This window comes from Alternaria ethzedia (genome assembly GCF_023757985.1).
Source record: "Alternaria ethzedia strain BMP 0044 chromosome Unknown scaffold_1, whole genome shotgun sequence".
Taxonomy (NCBI): domain Eukaryota; kingdom Fungi; phylum Ascomycota; class Dothideomycetes; order Pleosporales; family Pleosporaceae; genus Alternaria; species Alternaria ethzedia.
In genome coordinates this window covers 979,323-1,000,815 of record NW_026056194.1, presented here as the reverse complement: position 1 = coordinate 1,000,815, position 21,493 = coordinate 979,323, and the positions used below count along the sequence as shown (strand labels likewise).

The window sequence follows — 21,493 nt, the reverse complement described above, 5'->3', positions numbered from 1 at the left end:
TTGCGCTTTATTCTCCGCGCTTTTCTTTTCCTACTTCACTTTGTTGCATTACAGATTTCTGAGAAGGCGGCTACTTCACGAGGCTAGAAAGAGTTGGGATCATATTCTGTCAAGCACGCACGTGTCGTCTTTCCAACGTGCAACCTTAACACGCCATCTCCTCGGCCCTTTCCGCGGTTCGATACTGAAGCGGCGTACGAGCCTACTTGCTCACACCACCAACGCGACAATGAATTACGCATCATGGATCGAAGAGGAGAAACTCAAGGTATGCCCACTCCGCGCTTACTGTTGATCGCAAATCTAACACGTGCGGCTCAGAAAACCTTCATCGTGGCCACGTTGGCGTCCACGCTTGTCGGCACGTTCACGGCGTCTATGGGGCTATGGGAGCGCGTCTCAGACAAGCGCCAACAGCACCGACAGAAACAGCGCGACACGAAACAAGATGGCGAGATCAAGGAGCTGAAGAAGCAGTTCGAAGAGGCGCAGAAGAGAGCCGACGGTAGACAACAGGAGATCGATCGGCTGAAGAACGGTGGAGGGCGCGACGACGTAGGAAACAATTTTGAGAGGGATGGCATGATGGTTCAGAGGATGTATGACCAAGGCTATGGCAGGATGGGCAGCCGGTTCGCCCAGGGTGATGGTAAGTGGATTGCGCTGGAGAACTGGTACAAGACTGACCCCACGCACAGCCATCGTCGAGAACAAACTACAAGCGCACATCATCTCCCTCCAACAAACTGTTATAAACGTCCTCCAAGATGCCTTATACAACGACCGCCAATTGACTCGCGCCGACATGTCCAAACTCATCGCCGCCTCAAACCAAGCCAGGGAAGGCTCCATGATCGCCCTACAAGAAGCGCAACAACGATTAGGAGGCTCGCAAGTCGGCGCACCACCCCCACCTCGCCCTGCATCGCCTCCGCGCTCCCTCGTTCCTTCGCAGCGCGCGCCTAGTGCTATTATGCCCATGGATGGCCCCGAGCAACTCTTCTGCCGCTACGCACTCGATCTACAATACATGCCCGGAAACCCCTTGGCAGCTTCCTTTGCCCCTGGAGGTAGCTGCGCATGTCCTGCATGCGGCGTTCGCCTCGACGTGACCAGCGAAGACTTCTGGATGATCGGCAAACGGACACCCGTCACTATCTGGGACAAGACAACTGGATATGAGCACGACATCATGGACACACGCGAGTTCCGTCTTGCCCAGCGCTTCGTCATCAAGTGCCATACCCCAGATGGCGAGTACGCGTGCACAATTTGCAGCAAGGGCAGAGATGTCGACGCGATTTGCCGGACAGTAGACAGCCTTGTCAAACACGTGGGAACATACCACGATGTCGGCGAACTGGAACAAGAAGTCGATCTGCGCGAGGTCAAGGTCGAAACGAAGAGGTTGAGTCTCCCTGCGCCACACGTACCCAGTCCGCCGAGGAGTGTTCTCAGGGAAGAGATGATCTATCGGTGAGCATTTGGCAATCGCCATGGTGAATCCTGTATCTTTGGGGGTTGTTTGTTTTATGTCACAGCAAGGCGTTGGGTCGCAAGTATACCTTTTTTGGGGGCGGTGGGCTGCATGCATGCATATTGCGATTTCCTCTTTTCATGATGTATGAGTAAACGATGTAACGGCAGCAATATATCCCATCAACAGTATACTTTTCAACGTGAAATACGAATATAGTCCAAGCTTCCATATCATCCAGCTAACAACAATGCTAGCCTGAGCCTCCTGAGGTACGCTTGGAGTAGGGAACCAGGCTGCGTTGACATGTCCAAAGTCGATACTAGATATGCACCAATCCTAGGCCCCAGCCTCGCACTGTCTCCAAAATTCTCAAATCCAGCCTCGCACTAGACGTCGATCAGAAAGCTTGTGTGAACGTCGACTTCACAAGGACGAAGCTCTGTGTTGGGTGAAGCCGTCTGATCCGAGCTGAGGTAGTGGTCTGTGCACGTGGGGACATGAGTGGATACGTCATCAGGGTGCTGCAGCTATGGGGTGTAAGGTGTCCACAAGGAACACTACACTGCAACCTCAACAACGACTCTCGGTTTCGTTGAATCTTTTTCAGATACTTGCGATGTTCTTGCGGTCTTTATTGCTACATTGCACCAATACATTGAGCCACTCCCAGTTGATCCATCGCTCCCCGGGTAGCTACCTCAGCCTACCTGCGTCGCAACATGCCCCCCATTGTACACGTAGTACACTCAGCACATGAAGAACAACTGTATCGATCCGACCCGGACTTCATTGCTGGCGTGTTTCTACGCCGGATCTAAGATTCCAATCAACGAGCGGTCTGGAGTTCATAGGGCGTGCCTGCCTAGGTAGGCGGGGCGTGCGACTGGATGCCATGAGCCCCTGTTTACACAGCAGTAAACAGCCTCGCGGTCTCAAAGCTTGAGACCAGCAAAGACATCTTTCTGTGTGTATCCGGGGTCGAAACAGGAATACCTGACTTCAGAAGCTCTTTGTTGGTCGTGAGACACAGCTTCCTGCATCTACGCGCATCGGAGGCCCATATACCGCGGCTGAAGTATATTTAGTGAACAGTACCTTGCATCCGTAACACCAGCAAATCCCTCCGAACAGTAGAAGAGCGTCAGCATGATCGTTCTCGGTTGACAAGTCATGTAGGTTACACGCACGATGTTCGCCGGCCCTCCGCCGCCGGCGGCCCCACACGACCGCAAGAAATTTTCTTTGCTACCACAACCACCAATCCCAAACTTCAACAACTTGCAGCCTGGTTTGCTACAGCCTGAACGTTACTCTCAGGAAGCATCATCTGAGTATAGATACGTTTCAATGTGAGCTTCTTCCATCAAACAACAGCATCGCCCGGCTAGCTCAATCGGTAGAGCGTGAGACTCTTAGCTTTCACGTCCTAATCAGACTCGATTGGTTATCTCAAGGTTGTGGGTTCGACCCCCACGTCGGGCTTCCTTGTTTTTTGCGCTCTTGAGGACATGTGGTCGTCGTCCAGGAGTCGTGGTGTTGATTTTTTGGTGAATCTTTTTGCCAAGCACTTCCGCCAGTGCGAACCACAACAACCTATATCGCTAAGTCAACGTCTATAGGCTCTTTTCATACCTTCCATCGTCGCCTGTTTTGTCTGTTGCTAATTGCTAGGTGTGGTATGATGTTTATTTTGTGTAGTCAGGGTTACACGGCGCATTTCCCTATCTTGTAGGTTCACAGCTAACGAAGAACAAGCTACCTAGGTACTGTGACTAGACGCTGTCACAACGACGAACGTTATGCACGTCAGAGCAGCTGTCTCATCCGTTGTTATCGTGTGCGACATTCCTATAATGCCTTTGAAAGTACAATGTCGCAGACTTCAGACCAGAATAACACATGCATCTGTCAATATGTCTAGCATGAGGATAGTAACCGCTGATATGCACATCGTACTTGAGTGTAAGCCTGGCAGCTGATGTCATTCTTTTGATCTTTACATAGGCCGGCATCGGATGCATTGTTGACTTCAAGTTGTTTGGTGCAAAACCGCCCGGCAAGATCTGCCATGCTTGCAAGACGCATCAGCAGAGCCCTCATCAACGCATGTCATGATTACAAAACGGTCTTCCTCCAGTGAGTGCCCGCGCCACCTTTCCCCGCCTGTAGCGCCAGGTTCGTCGGCCCCATGATAAAAGGGCCGAACCTCCCATGATGCATATAGTACTACATGGGTCTTACATCCTCCACCCGTAGCTGTGCAACTGACCATATCCGCTGCAGGCGCTGCCAAGCTTGGTGTCACAACAAGACAGTAGCGATGAGTGCACTCTTCGTGCTTTGGAGCAATGTCAATGTGACGTCCACGTTGTATCGTGCGATAGGTATTGAACCTCCTGCAATCCCACATTTCCGCTTCAGGAACTGACCCCAGCCGTCCAACGGGCGTGCCGTACCGCAGAGATCTTGGCGGGTCCAGAACGGTGCCATGTCCGAAAGACCCCGTACCAGACTAAGCGGGGCACGCAATGTGTTACCACCTCTCACCGATCTAGTCCGAGACTGAGCACAAGGATTCGTCGAGGTATGGCCTGATGAACAAGACCAAGAACTGCAGGATTACCCTCCCGCACGCGATGCGCTGTGCCAATACACCCCGGATGAACTGCAGCTTATTCCTTTAAGCTACGCAAGAAGTCCAACAGTCTGCTATCCGTATAAGCTTCCCCTCATTGTCATCTCTTCTCCGACCGAACCTGCAGTGCAATCAATATTGTATCGGCTCCATCCTTCACATCCACCAGCGCGGCTGTGGCTCAAGTCTTATATCAACATGGGCTCCATCGAAGATATCCAAAGATTGTCCCTCAACGGCAGTGCTAACGGCACCAATGGCACGCACGTCATCGAACTCGACGCCCTGATAGTTGGCGCAGGTTTCTGCGGCGTATACCAGCTGAAGATACTCCGCGACGCAGGCTATAACGTCAAGCTCGTCGAGCACGGATCCGATTACGGCGGTGTATGGTACTGGAATCGGTACCCGGGCGTTCGTGTCGACAGCTCGATTCCCCACTACGAATTCTCCGACCCAGCACTTTGGAAGGATTGGACATGGAAGCAGAGATTCCCAGCGGGCTCGGAGCTTCGCGCTTATTTTGCTCACGTGGCGAAGGTGTGGGATCTGCGGAAGGATACCAAGTTTGACACATTCGTTTCGTCTGCGACATGGAGTGATGACGAAGCGAGGTGGACGGTGAAAACGAAGGCGGGCGAGATGTACAAGGTGAAGTTTCTTTTGTTGAACACTGGCTTCGCGGCGAAGCGACATATTCCCGATTGGAAAGGCATCGATTCTTTCAAAGGTCGGATCACATTGCCGTCGCAGTGAAACTCACTAACCTTTGATCAGGCACATTCCTCCATCCCTCATTTTGGCCTCATGAAGAACCTGATCTCCGCGGCAAGAAGGTGGCTGTTATTGGAACTGGCGCTACCGGCATTCAAATAGCGCAGGAGCTGAGCAAGACTGCCAGCCAGCTCACAGTCTTCCAACGGACACTGAACATGTCAATGCCAATGCGTCAAGTCGACTACGACCTTCCGCAACAAGCCATCGCCAAGCTTGAGTATCCGGACTTCTTCGCAGCGTTGAAAACACGCTTCTCAGGCTTCTCGTTTGAGTTCATCCCCCGCTCTACATTCGACGATACGCCAGAACAAAGGATGAAGGTTTACGAAGACTTGTGGAGTGAAGGCGATTTCAAATTCTGGCTTGCGGCTTATCAAGACATGCTTTTTAGCAAAGAAGCCAACCGCGAAGCATACAACTTTTGGCGAGACAAGACGCGGGCGAAGATCAATAACAACAGAGTCGCTGATACACTCGCTCCCATTGAGCAACCCTATTCCTTCGGTTGCAAACGTATCGCGCTGGAGAATGGGTACTTTGAAATGTACAATAAGTCCAACGTCTCTCTTGTTGACATCAGCGAAAAGGGTACGCCAATCCAAGAGATTACCGAGAAAGGCATCAAGACCACAGAGAAAGAACACGAGTTCGACTACATCATCAGCGCGACCGGTTACGATGCCCTTACCGGTGGTCTGAAACAGATCGATATCCGCGGTCCGTCAGGCGAGAGCTTGAGCGAGCATTGGAAGGACGGCGTAAAGACGTATCTCGGAATGGCTGTCGCAGGCTTCCCGAACATGTTTTTCACATATGGGCCCCAAGCGCCGACTGCGCTGTGCAATGGTCCCACGTGCGCTGAGCTGCAAGGCGGCTGGATCTTGCAGATGATGAACCATATGAAGGAGAAGTCGCTTCGTAAGATCGTGGCCCAGAAGGAGAGCGAAGATCAGTGGAAAGAGCTTATATGGAAGCTTGCAAATGCATCGCTGTTGCCCAGTGTAGATTCTGTGAGTTGCAACGAGCCAATGAATCAGGAATTGTGGTATACTAACGCTGCGATAGTGGTACATGGGAAGTAATATTCCTGGGAAGCCTAGAGAGCCATTGATGTACATCGGAGGTGTGCCGACTTATTACAAGACGATCAACGAGACGGCGGAGAACGGGTATACGGGGTTTGATCTGTCGTGAATGCGTGCTTTGTGACTGAAGTAGGTAGGCCTGTCAGGGTCGATGACGCGACTGGCTACCTAGGTAGATTCGGCTGGGTTCAAAGGTTGATGGAAGTATTAGAGGTCTCATATACGCAATGTATGGCACATCGTGCGCAAATATGCTGCGTGTACATTACCTAGGTACGATAGTGACGTCGTCCGATGCTCACAGTTGGGGGCTGAGGGAGCTGGGAAATGCGCTAGTCAATGCGTGCCGGCCGTTCGGCCGCCCGACCCAGCCCCCGAATTTCTTCCTGCCACTGGGTCTACGTTCATCATTCACTTAATCCACAGAACCACGAAGCTCCACGACTTATCGCAAGTACTACATATCAAGATTTCGCATGCGATGCTAGTACCAAAAACCCTTACTGCTACAGTCACCCTGCGCCTAGGCCTGCCAGGTGCAATAGAGCCAGTCTTCTAAGAGAGCAAAAAACGTAAAAAGTAAACTAAATATCTAAGCAAAACGTCTTATTTAATATAAGTTATTTAGCTACTAGTCTAATTACTAGTAATATTAAATTTTATACTTAGTTTACTTATCTATACTAATAGTATCTATACACTTACTTATAGTAGTATATATTACTTAATTATAAGAATATAATTCTTTTTTATATTATTAAAATAGTTCTAGTCTACTTAAGTTAGCTACTAAATTCTCTATACTAAGGCCTTAAAGACTATAACTTTAGCCTAAATTTAATCTATTTTAGAATAAAATTATAAAAGTAAAATAGGTTAATATAAGATTATATAAATGTAAACCTCTACTAAGTAATCTAGGTAAAGCTATTACTTATAAAAAGTTTCTTTAGGTTTTTACGCTAGTAAAGCCTATACTTATATAAGCTAGCGTAGTCTAGAAAAGTCTAAAGAGATCTAGAGTAGTCTATAACTAAGTAGTTATAATAAAGTCTTTCTTTTTTTTAGAAGTACGTTCTATATAAGATAAAGAATTAAAAAAATTTAGAAGATTATATAAGCGCTAAGCTTAGGCTAAAATATAGCTTATATATTAATATTAGAGAATTTCTTTTTAGACTACCTACTTAGACTTTTTACTTCTACTTATTATTTAGTAAGTATTTCTAAAATTTTTATATATTAGAATTAGTCTAGACTACCTTAGATTAAAGTAGATCTAAGCTAGCCTAGCGTAGTCTAGCCTTACTTTTTCTTTTCTTTTACTAATAAGTATAAAAGCCTATTAACTAATACTATTAACTATAATCTAGCGTAATCTTATACTATCTATCTCTATCTTCTACTACTTAAAGTATTTTAGTAATAACTAGCTATCTTTAATTCTAATCTAGTCTTATTTATACTAATCTAGTTATAATATAGACGCTTAGAGCCTAGTAACTAAGAGATATAACTACTAAGGCTAGATATAATCTAAATAGTTATATACACTATAGTAATATTTTATATACTACTATTAAGAATAACTAGTAGACTAATCTAGTACTTTACTACTATCTACTAGATAAGAACTATAAGATATAAGTTAGTGCTTCTTTCTAGAGCTATCTATACTAATTTATACTAACCTAGACTTTATAGAGTAGAACTACTATAATAGCGTTTTATACTATTAGTAAGAAGAAAGCTCTAACTTTTTTTTACTATATTTTTTATAACTTATCTAGTTAAGATTATTTTTAAGTAAGTAATACTATTCTAGTATAATCTAGGCTAATCTAGACTAATCTAGCTACCTAAGTACACTATCTCTAGTATTATTATAATATAGGTAAAGATTTATAAAATATACTTTTAGGCGCTTTTAAACGCTCTAGTTTATAATATCTTAAATACTTTTACTATAGATAAGTTATCTCTAAAGTAAAATATTAAGGCTTAGGCTACTACTTTTACTATATAAGTAATCTAGAGTTATTTATACTAATTTATACTAATCTAGATAGAAATACTATTTAATACGTTAATAATAAAAATACACTTTTATACTCTAGTAAGTATATCTAGTTTAATACTAAAATTCTTAAGATTACTTAAAAGGCTAAGTCTTATAGTAACACTAATAGAGCTTCTAAGACTTTTAGTAAGTATATAAGTATACTCTCTTTTATTTTAATCTAAACCTATCTAATCTAGTCTAAAAGAAAAAGAATATAAATCTTTTTAAGAAGAAGGTTCTAGCTCTAAAAGCTAAGATTAAAAGTTTTATTAACTTACTATTTTTAATTAAAAGTAAGCTATCTAAAGCTACTAGAAATAGCTTCTAAGCTAATTACTCTACTCTACTCTAAGTTAACTTAGTATAGTCTAGGTCTATTTAGAGCTATCTCTAGGTTAATTTAAGTAGTTTTATTCTAGTTAGCGTTTTTTAGTTATAAAGTTTAGCGTCTAAGATACTCTAGTATAGATTAGTTTAGGTTAAGCTCTCTAGAGTTCTTTCTAGTTCTAATTTACTTATTATTATTTTTTATATAGTAATTAGTTACTATCTAATCTAGATAGGTTTAAATTAGTATAGATTAGCTTTAGCTCTAGAAATATAATTATTAATTTCTTTATACTTATAATTAAGACTTAAGTAATTTTAGAGTCTATTATACTTAGAAAATTTATTAATTTATTTAATCTAATATGTTCTTTAGCTTACTTTATTAGAATATTAGACTAGGCTAATCTAGACCTATCTAGCTCTTTCTAGACCTACTTTTATTAGGTTCTAGCTCTAAAGGGCCTAGGCTAACTTAGCATTAGCTATAAATACCTTAGAATCGCTATTGTAGCTTAGTAGCAATTTGTCTCTAGTTCTTTTAGAATAATACACCTAATTATAGTCTAATATTGTACATCTAGTATTCTACTAACTCTATTATTTAACATTTAAATTACTCTACTCTATAATACTCTTGTGTACGCTGTTTAGACATAATAAGCTCTAAAGCAGGTCTCTCTAGCGTAATACAACGCAGTAGTAAGCAAGCTGCACTATTCTTGCGCGCAACAGACAACAACTAGAAGAAATTAGCTTCTATATCTCTAGAGGCAGTAACACTGCCTACTAAGAAACTTATAGACCTATTAGAAGCCTCTTTAGGCGTTGCTAACCTAGTCTTAATTATTAGAGACAGTAACGCGCTATTAGAGCCTATTTTAGAGCTAACTAGGCTCTTGTAGGCTACTACTACTAAAAGCAAAGATAAATAGGCTACCTTAACCCGCGAACTTAAGAAGTTACGTAAGTAGAAATAATTAGAGCGCACTTATTAAGACGTAGCCTATTTTAGAGAATTAAAGTGTAAGGTACTTATAGGCAACCGCTTAGCTCTTAAAGAGAACATCGCCTGCTACGTCTTAGCTCTAAGAGGCAAGCTCTAGTTAAACTTAGAAGCTCTGCGCTCTAAGAACCTAGAGATATTTACTACGCGCGACTACTTATAGTATAACTACTAGGTACGTAATTATAAGGCTATTTTTAGAGAAGCGCCTTCTACCTTCTCTATAGGTACCTAGAAGATAGACTTTGCTGTAAGGTTTCTAGACAAAACTACTCGCTCTACTTAGAATATCTACTTCTAGAACTATATAAGACTTAAGGCGTCTTAGACGCCTACCTAGAAGAAACTTAAGATAGTTATACTTAATACGCTTAGTTCTAAGTTGTTGTAATGCCTTACAGCTTACAATAGGCTTAAATAGACTAAATAGAGGCTAGATTAGAATTCTAACTCTCTTTTAGCCTACCTTAACACGCTTTAGAGCAAATTAGGTAACTACGCTAAAGAGTAGCGCTGCATAGACTTTATAAGCGCTCTTCTTTCTAATATTTAGAAAGAACTCTTGCTTTAAGACCTAGAAGACTATAACATAGTCTCTAAGCTTAATACCTTAGCTTACTACTATTAGAGTAAGATAAAGCGCACTACTACGCTTTCTAAGCATCTAGCTCGCAAGAACAAATTCTGTAGCTATTAGGCCTAGAACTCTTTTTTAGAGCCTTCTTAGACTTAGAAAAAGGCTAAGAAGGCTAGTTTAGCAAAATCTAACTTACAACTAGCTAAATTAGACTAAAACAGTCTAAAAGACTCTAACATAACCTATTAGAGGTGCAACAAGACTAGACACTTCTAAAGAGACTGTCTAAAGTCTAAGAGAGACTCTAAGAGCTTATCTAGTTAGAGATTAGAAAAAGGTAGTAGATAGAGAAGCTAGAGTTCTTCTTAGCTGCCTATATTGCCCTAGACCTAGTATTCTAGAACTTAGAACTTCTTTATAACGCGCTTTACTCTAAGCTAGTAAAGCTACTAATAGTAAAGGTGTTACTTAGCTAATTAGAGCCTATTAAGGCTCTAGTAGATAGAGGTTTCTAGTTAAACCTTATTTTAGCGTTGCTTACTACAGAGCAAGGCTTGCTAGTTTACTCTCTACCTAAGCTATTAGTAGATAGAGTAAATAGTAAAGAATTAAAGATTTATAGCACTACTATAGTAACTATAAAGGTAGTAGATTCTTGCAGAAAATAAGAGACCTAGAACGTTCTATATATTATTGCAGAAGTCTATAAGTATTAGATATACTTAGGTCTACTCTAGATAGACGCGTATTACCTAAAGATTAGCTACTCTACATAGAGGCTGCTCTTTTAGAGCACTAAGTCTAAGAAAAGAACTATCTACAAGAAGATTGCGCTAGAAGAGGCTAAAAAGTTTAAGAAGACTATGCGCAATTCTATAATAGATATATATAGCTATCTTATTACCTTAACGCTTTAGTCTAGCCTAGAAGAGGCTAAAGAGAGTAGTTTACCTCTGCAATATGCTAAGTTTGCGCACCTTAGATTAGAAGATAACTTAAGAGTTCTTGCTAACTATAGTCTATAAGACTTAGCTATTAACCTACTACCTAGAACTATAGTGCTCTACTAGCTATTATACAACTTCTCTAAGATAGAGCTAGAGCTCTTACGTAAGTATTTAGATAAATACTTAGCGCAAGAGTAGATTAGGCATAGTAAGTCTCTAGTAGAGGCGCTTATACTCTTCGCTAAGAAGAAAGATAGTAGCATGCGCCTGTGCGTTAACTATAGAGGCCTTAATAAGGTTACTATTAAGAATTAGCACTCTTTACTACTTATTATAGAGTCTCTAGAAAGATTAGCTAGCGCTAAATTCTACACTAAACTTAATGTAAAAGAGGCTTACTACAGAGTACGTATTAAGAAGAGTAATAAGTAGAAAACTACCTTCTGCACAAGATATAGTAGTTTTAAGTATACTATAATACCTTTTAGTCTTATAAACGCTCCTGCGCAGTTCTAGGCTTATATCTATTAAGTTCTTATAGAATTAATTAATGTAACCTGTATTATATACTTAGATAATATTCTTATCTTCTCTAATACTAAAGAGAAGCATAAAGGCTATATTAAAGAAGTCTTACGTAGATTACGCAATGTAAAGCTATTTTTAAAGCTTCTAAAGTGCAAGTAGCATACCTAGCGCACTAAGTACCTTAGGTACATAGTTTTCTCTAAGAGAATACAAATTAATAAGAACAGAATTAAGATAATCTAAGAATAGCCTAAACTGCGCATAGTGCGCAAGATTTAGGTGTTTATTAGCTTTATAAACTACTACAAGCAGTTTATTACTAGATTCTTCTAACTTACTCTACTATTAACTAAACTAATCTAGAAGAGGCTAGAAGTAGCTAAAAGTAGCTGCGCCTAGCGAAGAGAGGAGAGTTAGGTTCTTAACCTTAACAAGAAAGCTAAAGAGGCCTTTTAGAAGCTAAAAGACTCTTTTCTAAGTATTTCTATCTTAACTTACTTTAAGCGAGATAGAAAGACTAAGGCTAAGGTAGACGCCTTAGGTAGCGCAATCGTAGGTATATTAAGCTAATATATACTAAATAGAGCTAGAGAGTACTAATAGCGCCTAGTTAACTTCTTTTTGCGTAAGCTTATTATAGCAGAGTATAATTATAATATATACAACTAGAAGCTGCTTGCAATAGTTAAGAGCCTAGAGTATTAGCGCTAATATCTAGAGAGTGTACACTTTAACCTCTAGACTAACTATTAGAATCTAAAATAGTTTATAGAGACTAAGACTCTTAACTATTAATAGGTTAGATCTTATATTATACTGTCTAGGTTTAATTTTAATATCTACTATAAGGCAGGGTCTACTAACTCTATAGATAGGCCTTCTTACTGCTCTAACTACATAGTAGAGGCCTAGAAACCTACCTAGAAGTATAATAAAGCTTTTGTCTAGCCTATAAGAGATCTTATAACTAATAGTAATAGAATCTCTCTTTTAGTAGCTGTAGTGCAGACGCGCTCTACTAAGCGCACTAAGAAATAATAAGACCTTACTAAGAGTCTAGAGAGCTTTAACTAGGCTAGTAGATATACTATACTAGAGCTCTAGACTCTAGAGGAGCGCAATAAGATAGATTACGCCTTCTTAGATACTTTAGACAAGTCTAAGTCTAAAGTTAACTAGTTTAGCCTAGATAGAGCTAAAACGCGCTATTATGTAGTAAGAACGCTAGTAACTACTAAAGAGAAGTTACAAGCTCTCTAAGAATGTTACAATAACCCTCTAGTAGGCTACTTTAGAGTAAGGCGTACTCTAGAGAAGCTATAGAGGTGCTACTTTTAGAAGAGTATATATAAGAATATAGAGTAATACTATAAGAATTACCTTATATATAGAAAGTCTACTTCTGCAAGGTATAGGCTTTATAGCCTACTATAGCCTCTTCTAATATCTAACTACTCTTAGAAGAAGGTAATAATAGACTTTATTACAGAACTACTACCTAGTATAGTTTCTAGCATAAAGTACAACGCTATACTAGTTATTATAGATAGATTAACTAAAATAGCCTATTACGTGCTAGCATAGGCTAATTAGAATAGTACTAATCTAGCATAGGCCTAGATACGCAAAGTTATCTAGCTTTACAGCGTACTAAAGCGCATTATCTTAGATTAAGGCCCTTTAATAAACTCTAAGCATTAGAATTCTTTTCTTTACTACCTTAATGCTAGAAGAGTTCTTACCTCTACTTTCTATTCTTAGACTAATAGCTAGACTAAAAGACAGAACTAGACCTTAGAGCAGTACCTTTGCTGCTATTACTCTCTAGAACAGAATAATTAGGCGCGCTAGATATCTATTAGAGAGTTTGCGTACAATAATAGCATCTACTCTACTACTAGAATTACTCTCTTCTAGGCCTACTATAGAAGGCACTCTTGCAGAGCAGATTAGCCTAATTTAGCTCTTAGCAAGAGAGAAAGCTCTATAGAGGCTAGCCTTACTAAATAAGTAATTAAACTGTAGTAAGAGTGCTACAGAAAGATTAAAGTAGTAAATACTTACTAGAAAGAGTACGCTAACAAGTACTGCGCGCTAATACTCTTTAAGGTAGAAGACTAAGTTCTAGTCTCTAACTAATACATTAGAAGTACTCGCCTAAAGAAAAAGCTAGATTAGAAGTTTCTTAGATCTAGAAAGATTGTAGACTAGATTAGCCTCTTAGCCTTCTAGGTTAACCTTCTAGAACTTAATAGTGTCTATCTAGTGTTCTATGCATTACTTTTAGAGCCTTTTAACCTAAAAGGCACTATTCTGTACTCTAAGGCGCCTAAACAGAATACTTTAAGAGAATTTAGCAACAATATGTATAAAGTAGAACGTATTATTAAAAGACAGCGTAATAAGAATAACTAATAGAAGTACCTAATTAAATAGGTTAGGTACCTAGAGAAAGAAAACTTATAGAAACTAGGTCTAAACATCTTAGCTAACACGCTGTAGAAGTTTTAGAATAAGAGAGGTATCTAGCAGCGCAGAAAGTCTTTAAAGGCACAGTCTATAAAGTAACACTATAGATAGCCTTATAAAGAAAGAGAATAAGTTACGTTAAGCTATAATAGGCTATTCTAGTGCAAACTAGAGTATACCTTTACCTTTTTTCTCTATATAGAGTTTTTTAGAGTGTTTAATAGTGCCTTAGGCTAGAATAGCTTATAACTATCTAACTCTAACTTGCTTTCTAGCGCAAGAATTAATAGATTTTTAGGCCTTGTAATTAGTTTTAAAGAATTTAAATATTACACTTTAGGCAAATTTACATAGACAAATAACTTTAATTATAGATATAGACCTTTTTGTATTTGCAAGAATAGATCTACCTATAGATATTAATCTAGACTAGACTAAGCTGTAACAGCCTATATAGAGCTAAAAGAGGCTAGTTTTAGTTAATACCTCTTAACTCTAGTTAATCCTACGCAAACTCTATTAAACCTTACCTAAATATACTAGAAGAGCCTATACTACTCTAGAATAGGCTAAAATAGGCTACAAAGGACTATTAGAGGTTATCTAAGAGTAACTTAGAGAACACTAGCTCTAAGGCGCTTAATCTTGTCTTTCTTGCTCTTAATCTGCTTCTTAAGCTAGCTCTTCTTAGTAGTAGCCTTATTACTCTTTAGCTAAAAAGTAAGCTCTACCTAAAGTTCTTAAATAGCGTTCTGTAGATCTTTAACCGCAAAAAGAATAGCCTACTTAGTAGGCTTTAAGGTAGAATACTATAAAAAGAGTTAGTATAGGCTAAAACAGGCTATAAAAGGCTAAAAGAGGGCAAATAGAGGCAAAGTAGCTACTAGTAACCTATAAAGAGCTAATTAGAGCTGTAAGAGCCTAGAAGAGGGTATTTTAGAACTTACTAATTGCTTAAATAGTAATCTAGCGTTAAGCGCACTAGTAACCTTATTAGCTCTCTTCTTAGATGCGCGGAGAGTACTATTAGTAAAGCTAGTAACTATAGTCTTAGCTTTAGTCTTGTTGTTAGAACGCGCGCTAGATTTAGTAGTAGTATAGCTATAGAGTGCGCTAGAATAAAATTATAAGTACTTCTAATTAGAGGAGTAGTTGCTACTAAAGTTAGTTAAAAAGGTCTAGAATAGACTATTATAGGCTAATCTAGCTCTTTTAGGTTCTATAAAGGCTCTACTAACTCTAGAGAAGATAGAAAGGCCTATAAGACGCTAGATTAGGCTAAAATAGGCTAAAATAGGTTAAAACTTACTTAATAATATTATTGCAGACGCTCTTGCACTTCTCTACTAAGTCTATCTTTAGGCAGCGCAAGTTACTGCGCTTAAAGTTCTCTATAGCTAGTAGAGTAGGCGTTAAGGTGTTGTTAGAGGCTTAAGAACGCAGAACAACAGGCCTCTTACTAATAAGCTTCTAGTTAGATAATAATTAGTAGATAATTTTAAATACAGCTTCTAAGTTAATAAGATTCTCTAGAGGCTGTATTAGTTAGTATTAGCGCAAAAGAGCCTAAAATAGGCTAAAATAAACTAAAACTACCTATTCTAGAGCTATTTACTACATATTAGCCTTATAGAGGCTAATAGAGGGTAATAGTAGCTAGAAGAGAGTAAAATAGGTACTTACAGCAAAGCACTGCTTGTTTATAGCCTAACACTAGCTGTACAAGATAGTTTAGGTAATAGCATCTCTAGATAGTGCGCTAGTAACCTTTCTAATTATGCTAGCAAAGACAGCGCGCTCTTTCTTAGTCTTAAGAACTAGAAAAGTGTAGCTGTAGTAGTTAAACGCATAAGGCTTGTTAAGCTTCTACAACTATAGGCAACTAGTACACAGCGCGTAACTAATCTTAAGAAGCCTAGACACGTAGAAGTAGCTTATAGCAATCTAATTATTACTAACTATAGTTAAGTTAAGGCGAAAGAGGCTGTTAAGGCTTAAAATAGAGTAATGTAGGGTGTAAGAGGTAGATATAGGTAGAAAGAGGGCGAATTAGTGCGAAGTGCGCGTTAATAGTCTTAGTTAGAGTACTAGAGGCTAGTTAGTAGTAATTTAGTATAATTTGCGCTAGAAACCTCTAATTTAGGCTAAACTACTCTATTGTGCTCTAAAACAGGCTATAATAGGTTGCTTTAGACCTTCTTAGAATTCTAGAAATAATAGGCAAAAAGAGCTAATACTTACTATTATAGAGCGATTAGAGAGTAGAGAATAGAAAAGAGAAATCTAACTAGCTAGAAATACCTAGAGCGTATAGGCCTACGCTAGCTCTACTAGCGTAGGCAGTAGCCTTACGCGCGCGTCTGTACGTAATTTCCTAGAACTACTACTTTTTATAATAGATTTCTACCTTTCTATAGACATAATATATCTACGCTAGCTTAGAATAGGCTGTTGTAGGCTAAAATAGTCTATTGCAGGCTGTAGTTGTCTTGTCTAGCCTATTAAACAACCTTAGAAGCAGATTAAGGGTAATCTACTCTAAGAGAGAAGATAATGTTAGGTTCTAGCTCTAAAGAGCCTAGGCTAACTTAGCATTAGCTATAAATACCTTAGAATCGCTATTATAGCTTAGTAGCGATTTGTCTCTAGTTCTTTTAGAACAATACACCTAATTATAGTCTAATATTATACATCTAGTATTCTACTAACTCTATTGTTTAACAACTTTAGTATAATTATCTTTAGTTAAAGTGCTCTTAGAACTTTTTAAATACTTTTATAGCGCTAAGAGAAATCTTCTCTAAAAGTAGCTATTAATTATTAGAGTCTAGATAGCTTATCTACTTAACTAAATATATTTAAGAGTCTTTTACTCTTTACTTCTTAAGTATTTTATTTACCTTATATATATTATTACCTACTTATAGAGTAATATAATAGAGTAGATTTTAGTTTCTTTAGACTAGACTAGTATTAGAAGCGTTCTCTAGTAGGCTAATATAGAAAACTAGATAAATTCTACTATTTTCTAGAAAGTCTAGTTAGTAGACTTACTTACTAATCTATTCTATTACTTTAAGTAGGCTCTAGTACTTATAGTCTAGTTTCTTTTTAGGCTTAGTTATATAGATATTATATATATTTAGTATAACTTAATTACTAACTTTAAACTTCTTAAGCTTATAGCTTTTATTATATACTTTTTATTAGTACTCTTAGGCTCTTACTAAGTTCTATTATACTATTTTACGCACTTTCTTACGTAGTTTCTAGTTCTAGAGTATACACTTAAATAGTCTAGTTAGATTTAAACTAGTTAACTCTAGTATAGATAGAATTATATAGCTATACACTAGCTTAAATAAAGTAATACTAGTTAAGTTATATTTAGAGTTATTATACGCAAACTTAGCGTTAGCTAGTAGAGTTACTTAGTTATTTTACTTATAGTTTATATAGACTCTAAAGTATTATTCTAGAACTTAATTTATACGCTCTATCTAGCTATTAGTCTAGAAGTAAAAGGCTATTAATAGTAGTTATCTAGTCTCTAAGTATTAAGTAAAGGTACTTTAGTATACTAATATAAATAGTACTCTCTTATTAGTAACTACTAACTTTAGTAAACTATAAAGGCGTATAATCTTTTAATAAAAGGTTTTAGCTAGTTCTAGCGCATTTAAGTTACTTCTAGATAGTATAAAGTATACTATTTTAGAGAAGTAGTATATAACTATAAGTATACTATTATACTTTTACTCTTTTAGAGTACTTAGAGATAACTTAGTAATAAAGTCTATTATAATATTCTTCTAGATATTAGCTAGTATAGGTAGTAACTATAGTTCTTTATACCTAGTATATTTAGTAGATTTTATTCTTACGTAGGTTATATAGAACTAATAGTAGTTCTTAACTATTTATTAAACCTCTAGCTACTAGAATTCTCTTAATATAAGATCTAGAGTTTAAGTAAATCTAAAGTAACTTACTAAGAGGTTATTATAGTAAGCTTATAAAACTTTAATATAGGCTACTTTTAAAATATAAAGTCTTTTCTTATAAAAAAGTATATTATCTAATTCTATACTCTATTAGTCTACCTAATATAGTTAAGTATTATTTAGTATTAATAGTGCTTCTTTAGTAAAGTCTACGTACTTATTACTAAGTATACTTTTTTTAATAGCGTTACGTATAGAGTATAGTAGCCTAATCTAGTTAGTATATAATATTAGTTAGTCTAGAGTAATAGCTCTAGTTATATTTATAACTACTTTAATCTAGAGTTCTCTTACTCTTTCTAGAGTAACTACGCGCTCTTTAAAGCTATCTATATTAGTTAACTATAGCTTATACTAAAGCTCTACTAGTAACCTCTTATTACTACTAGCTAAATCTACTATATTCTTACTTAACTTATAATTTAGGCGTCTAGATAGTTTATTAGTAAAGTTAGTCTATCTAGAGTAGTAGACTATAGTAAAGTAAAAGGCTACTAGCTATTCTATCTATCTAGTCTATTTATATAATAGTACTTTAGTAAATATAAACTCTTATAAGTTATAGTAGTCTATATAGAAAGTAATATTATAAGCTATACTTTTAAGGTAATACCTCTAGTATTTAAAGGCCTCTACTACTATAAAAAGTTCTCTATTATATATATTATAATTATACTTAGTAGAGGTTATTTTACGTAAATAGTATATAATTAGATACTATAGATTTTTACTATTAGATTCTAGTCTAGACTAGTTTAGAATTCTAGAAATTATAAAGTCTAAGGCGTTAGTTTCTACTCTATAGAGTAGACTAGAGTTAAAGTAGACTAGAATAGAGCTTATAGCAAATTTTTCTTTAAAAATCTTAAAAACTTTAATAGCGTTAGGTTCTAGCTTAATTAGATATAATTCTTTTTATTATTACTAGTAGCTACTTTTACTTACTTTAGATAGCCTTTAGATAATCTAGTAGAAAAAAGTAGCTATTTTAGAGAACTCTTTTATAAAGCGCTAGTAGTAGTTAGTAAAGTTTAGAAAGATTTAGACGTCTTTAACTAAAGTAGATATAGACTAGAATTAAATAGTATTAATATAATTAGTTTTTATCTCTACTTCTTATAGAGTAACTACAAAACTTAAGTAGCTTACTCTCTAGGTATAGAAGTTATACTTAGAGAGTTTAGTATATAGTCTATACTAGATAAGTTTAGATAATACTTCTTAGACCTAGCTAACGTATTTCTTTTTATTTTAGAAGTAGATAAGAATATTATTAAAGTATATAATATAGTAGATATCTAGTAGATCTAATAAAATTAAGTTAATATAATTCTAAAATACTATAGAGACATTAGTAAGACTAAATAGTATTACTATATATTTAAAATAGCTATACTTAGTACAGAAAGCTATCTTCTACTTATCTTTCTTCTTAATATAAATATAATAGTAAGTATTCTATAGATCTAGTTTAGTGTAGATTAATATAGATCTAAGTTAATTAAGAAACTTTTCTATAAGTAGTAGTAGGTAGTAGTTTTTTATAGTAATTACGTTAAGGCTATAGTAATCTATATATAACTAGAGAGAGCTATTCTTCTTTTTTATAAATAGAATTAGCGCCTTTACTTTAGAAGTAGAGCGCCTAATCTATTTTCTAGCTAGGTTCTTATTAATATATTTATATAGTATCTTAGCTTTTATTACTAATAAGCTATAAAGTAGTTTATAAGGTAGATTCTTTCTTTTCTCTAGATTAATTACTATTTTATATAGTCTATATTTAGCTAGAATAGTAGTATCTTCTTTAGAAAAGACTCTTACTTAGAAACTATAGTACTAATAGAGTAGAGTACTATTATTTAGATCTACTTAGTCTACTACTAGTAGAAAGCTATTATTATTTTTATTAAGAAGTATAGCTATAAATTATTTAAAAGTCTCTAGAGTAATCTTATAGTATCTAGCCTACTTTATAAATTTTATAGATTTTAAGATAAAGTTTAGAGTAAGTTACTATTACTCTAGCTATAGTATATCTAGAATTATATTAAATCTTTTAAAGTCTTTTAAATAGAACTTTCTCTACTCTTCTTAAATAGTATTATAGCTATTAGTTATAGTATACTTTACGTTTACTTAGCTTAATATAGCTAGCTCTTAGCTATTAAGACTATAGAACTAAGTTATACTATCTTAGTATAGTATATATCTAGCTTTGCTAGCTATAGCTTAACTAATAAAGTTAGCTTTAGCGCTACTATTAAAAAGCGCCTAAATATAGATAAGCTTAGACTTAGCTAGAATAGTGCCTTCTATAGTAATTAGAGATAAGCTTACTATTCTTAACTTAGTCTTATACTTACTACTTATAGTAGTAATAAAACTCTTAAAGTATATAATAAGTCTTTTAGACTATAAAGTTAAGTAGCCTAAAAGTACACTTTTTTTTTCTAAGTACTAGTAAAGTTAGAATACTTTTTCTTATAGTACTCTTTATAGTAGTAGTTATAGTATTTAACTTAACTAATATTCTTTATACTTATTTAGGCTACTAAAGTAGTTATAGATTTTCTCTTAAGTAGTGCGCGTAGTTTTACTTCTTAGCTAAGTAGGCTACGCTAGTTAGTATTATACTATATCTACTTAAAGAGTAACTAGTCTCTTTTAGTATTATCTATACTTATCTAGGCTTATCTAACTTAAAGTATAGATTCTAGAGCTTTATACTACTAGTTAGTCTTAGCCTTTAGTACTATAAGGCTATACTACTTTTACTTAATATTATTTAGTTATTTATATATCTTTAGATTAAGAGTAGAGTAGAAGTTATAAATATAATTCTTATTAGTATTATTAAGAGTAGCTTAAGTATTAAGCTTTTTCTATTATATTTTAAGGTAGTTAAGAAGCTTAGTAGAGGTATAATAATACTATCTTACGTTTTTAATCTTTTTTTTAGCTATCTACTTACGTTTAAAAAGAGAGCTAAGTAACTCTAGTATAGCTAACTTTAAAGTAGTCTAAGTTAGAACTAGCGCTTCTAAGTTAGTTATAATAGCTCTAGCTATTTTTTTTTAATAGTTTAGTTAGTAGTTTCTAAGCTATCTAATTATAAAGTTAACTTATATAGTTAAGTTAGTTAAAGTAGAGTTACTCTTAAAGAAGCGTTTATAAGCTTTAGTCTAGCTATTAAGTTATACTTTATTCTTACTTTTAAAATATATTAGAAGGTTAAATTTTAAGAGTAGAATCTTAAAAGATCTAGTCTAGTATAAAGTACTCTTAGTAGGCGTAGCTAGAGCTAGTATTAGTATAGGTAGTAATAGAGTTTAAAAGTTACTACTAGTAAGTATAGCTTTAAGAGCTTTATATTAAGCACGTAGAGTAGTAATCTTTATATACTATTTAGCTTTTAATAAAAGCTATTTTTTTTATTTAAGTTTTTACTAAAGAGTTAATAGCGTTAGTTTATTAATAGGTATTTTTTTCTTAACTAGTAGTATTTTTATAGTAGGTATTAGAGCTTATAATTTCTTTTTAGTAGTAGTTAAAGCTAATAAAGTATTAGCTAGCCTAGGCTAGGCCTAGAAAGC

At 36.2% G+C, this 21,493-nt stretch overlaps 2 protein-coding genes and 1 non-coding gene across 3 annotated transcripts; all 3 read left to right on the top strand.

Annotated features, from left to right (window-relative positions):
• Positions 1-229: 229 nt before the first annotated feature.
• On the top strand, positions 230-1,480 carry J4E87_000326 (uncharacterized protein; the record flags this gene model as incomplete). The annotated part of the gene is made up of 3 exons (XM_049371984.1): positions 230-268; positions 322-649; positions 699-1,480. 3 exons carry the CDS (start codon positions 230-232, stop codon positions 1,478-1,480), a joined length of 1,149 nt encoding a protein of 382 aa, XP_049238118.1.
• Positions 1,481-2,858: 1,378 nt separating this feature from the next.
• On the top strand, positions 2,859-2,962 carry J4E87_000325. Its single transcript has one exon. It is a non-coding gene; the product is annotated as a tRNA-Lys (tRNA).
• A 1,351-nt stretch (positions 2,963-4,313) lies between these two features.
• J4E87_000324 (uncharacterized protein) lies at positions 4,314-6,086 on the top strand (the record flags this gene model as incomplete). Its single annotated transcript, XM_049371983.1, has 3 exons — positions 4,314-4,845; positions 4,893-5,902; positions 5,958-6,086. 3 exons carry the CDS (start codon positions 4,314-4,316, stop codon positions 6,084-6,086), a joined length of 1,671 nt encoding a protein of 556 aa, XP_049238117.1.
• Positions 6,087-21,493: the final 15,407 nt, after the last annotated feature.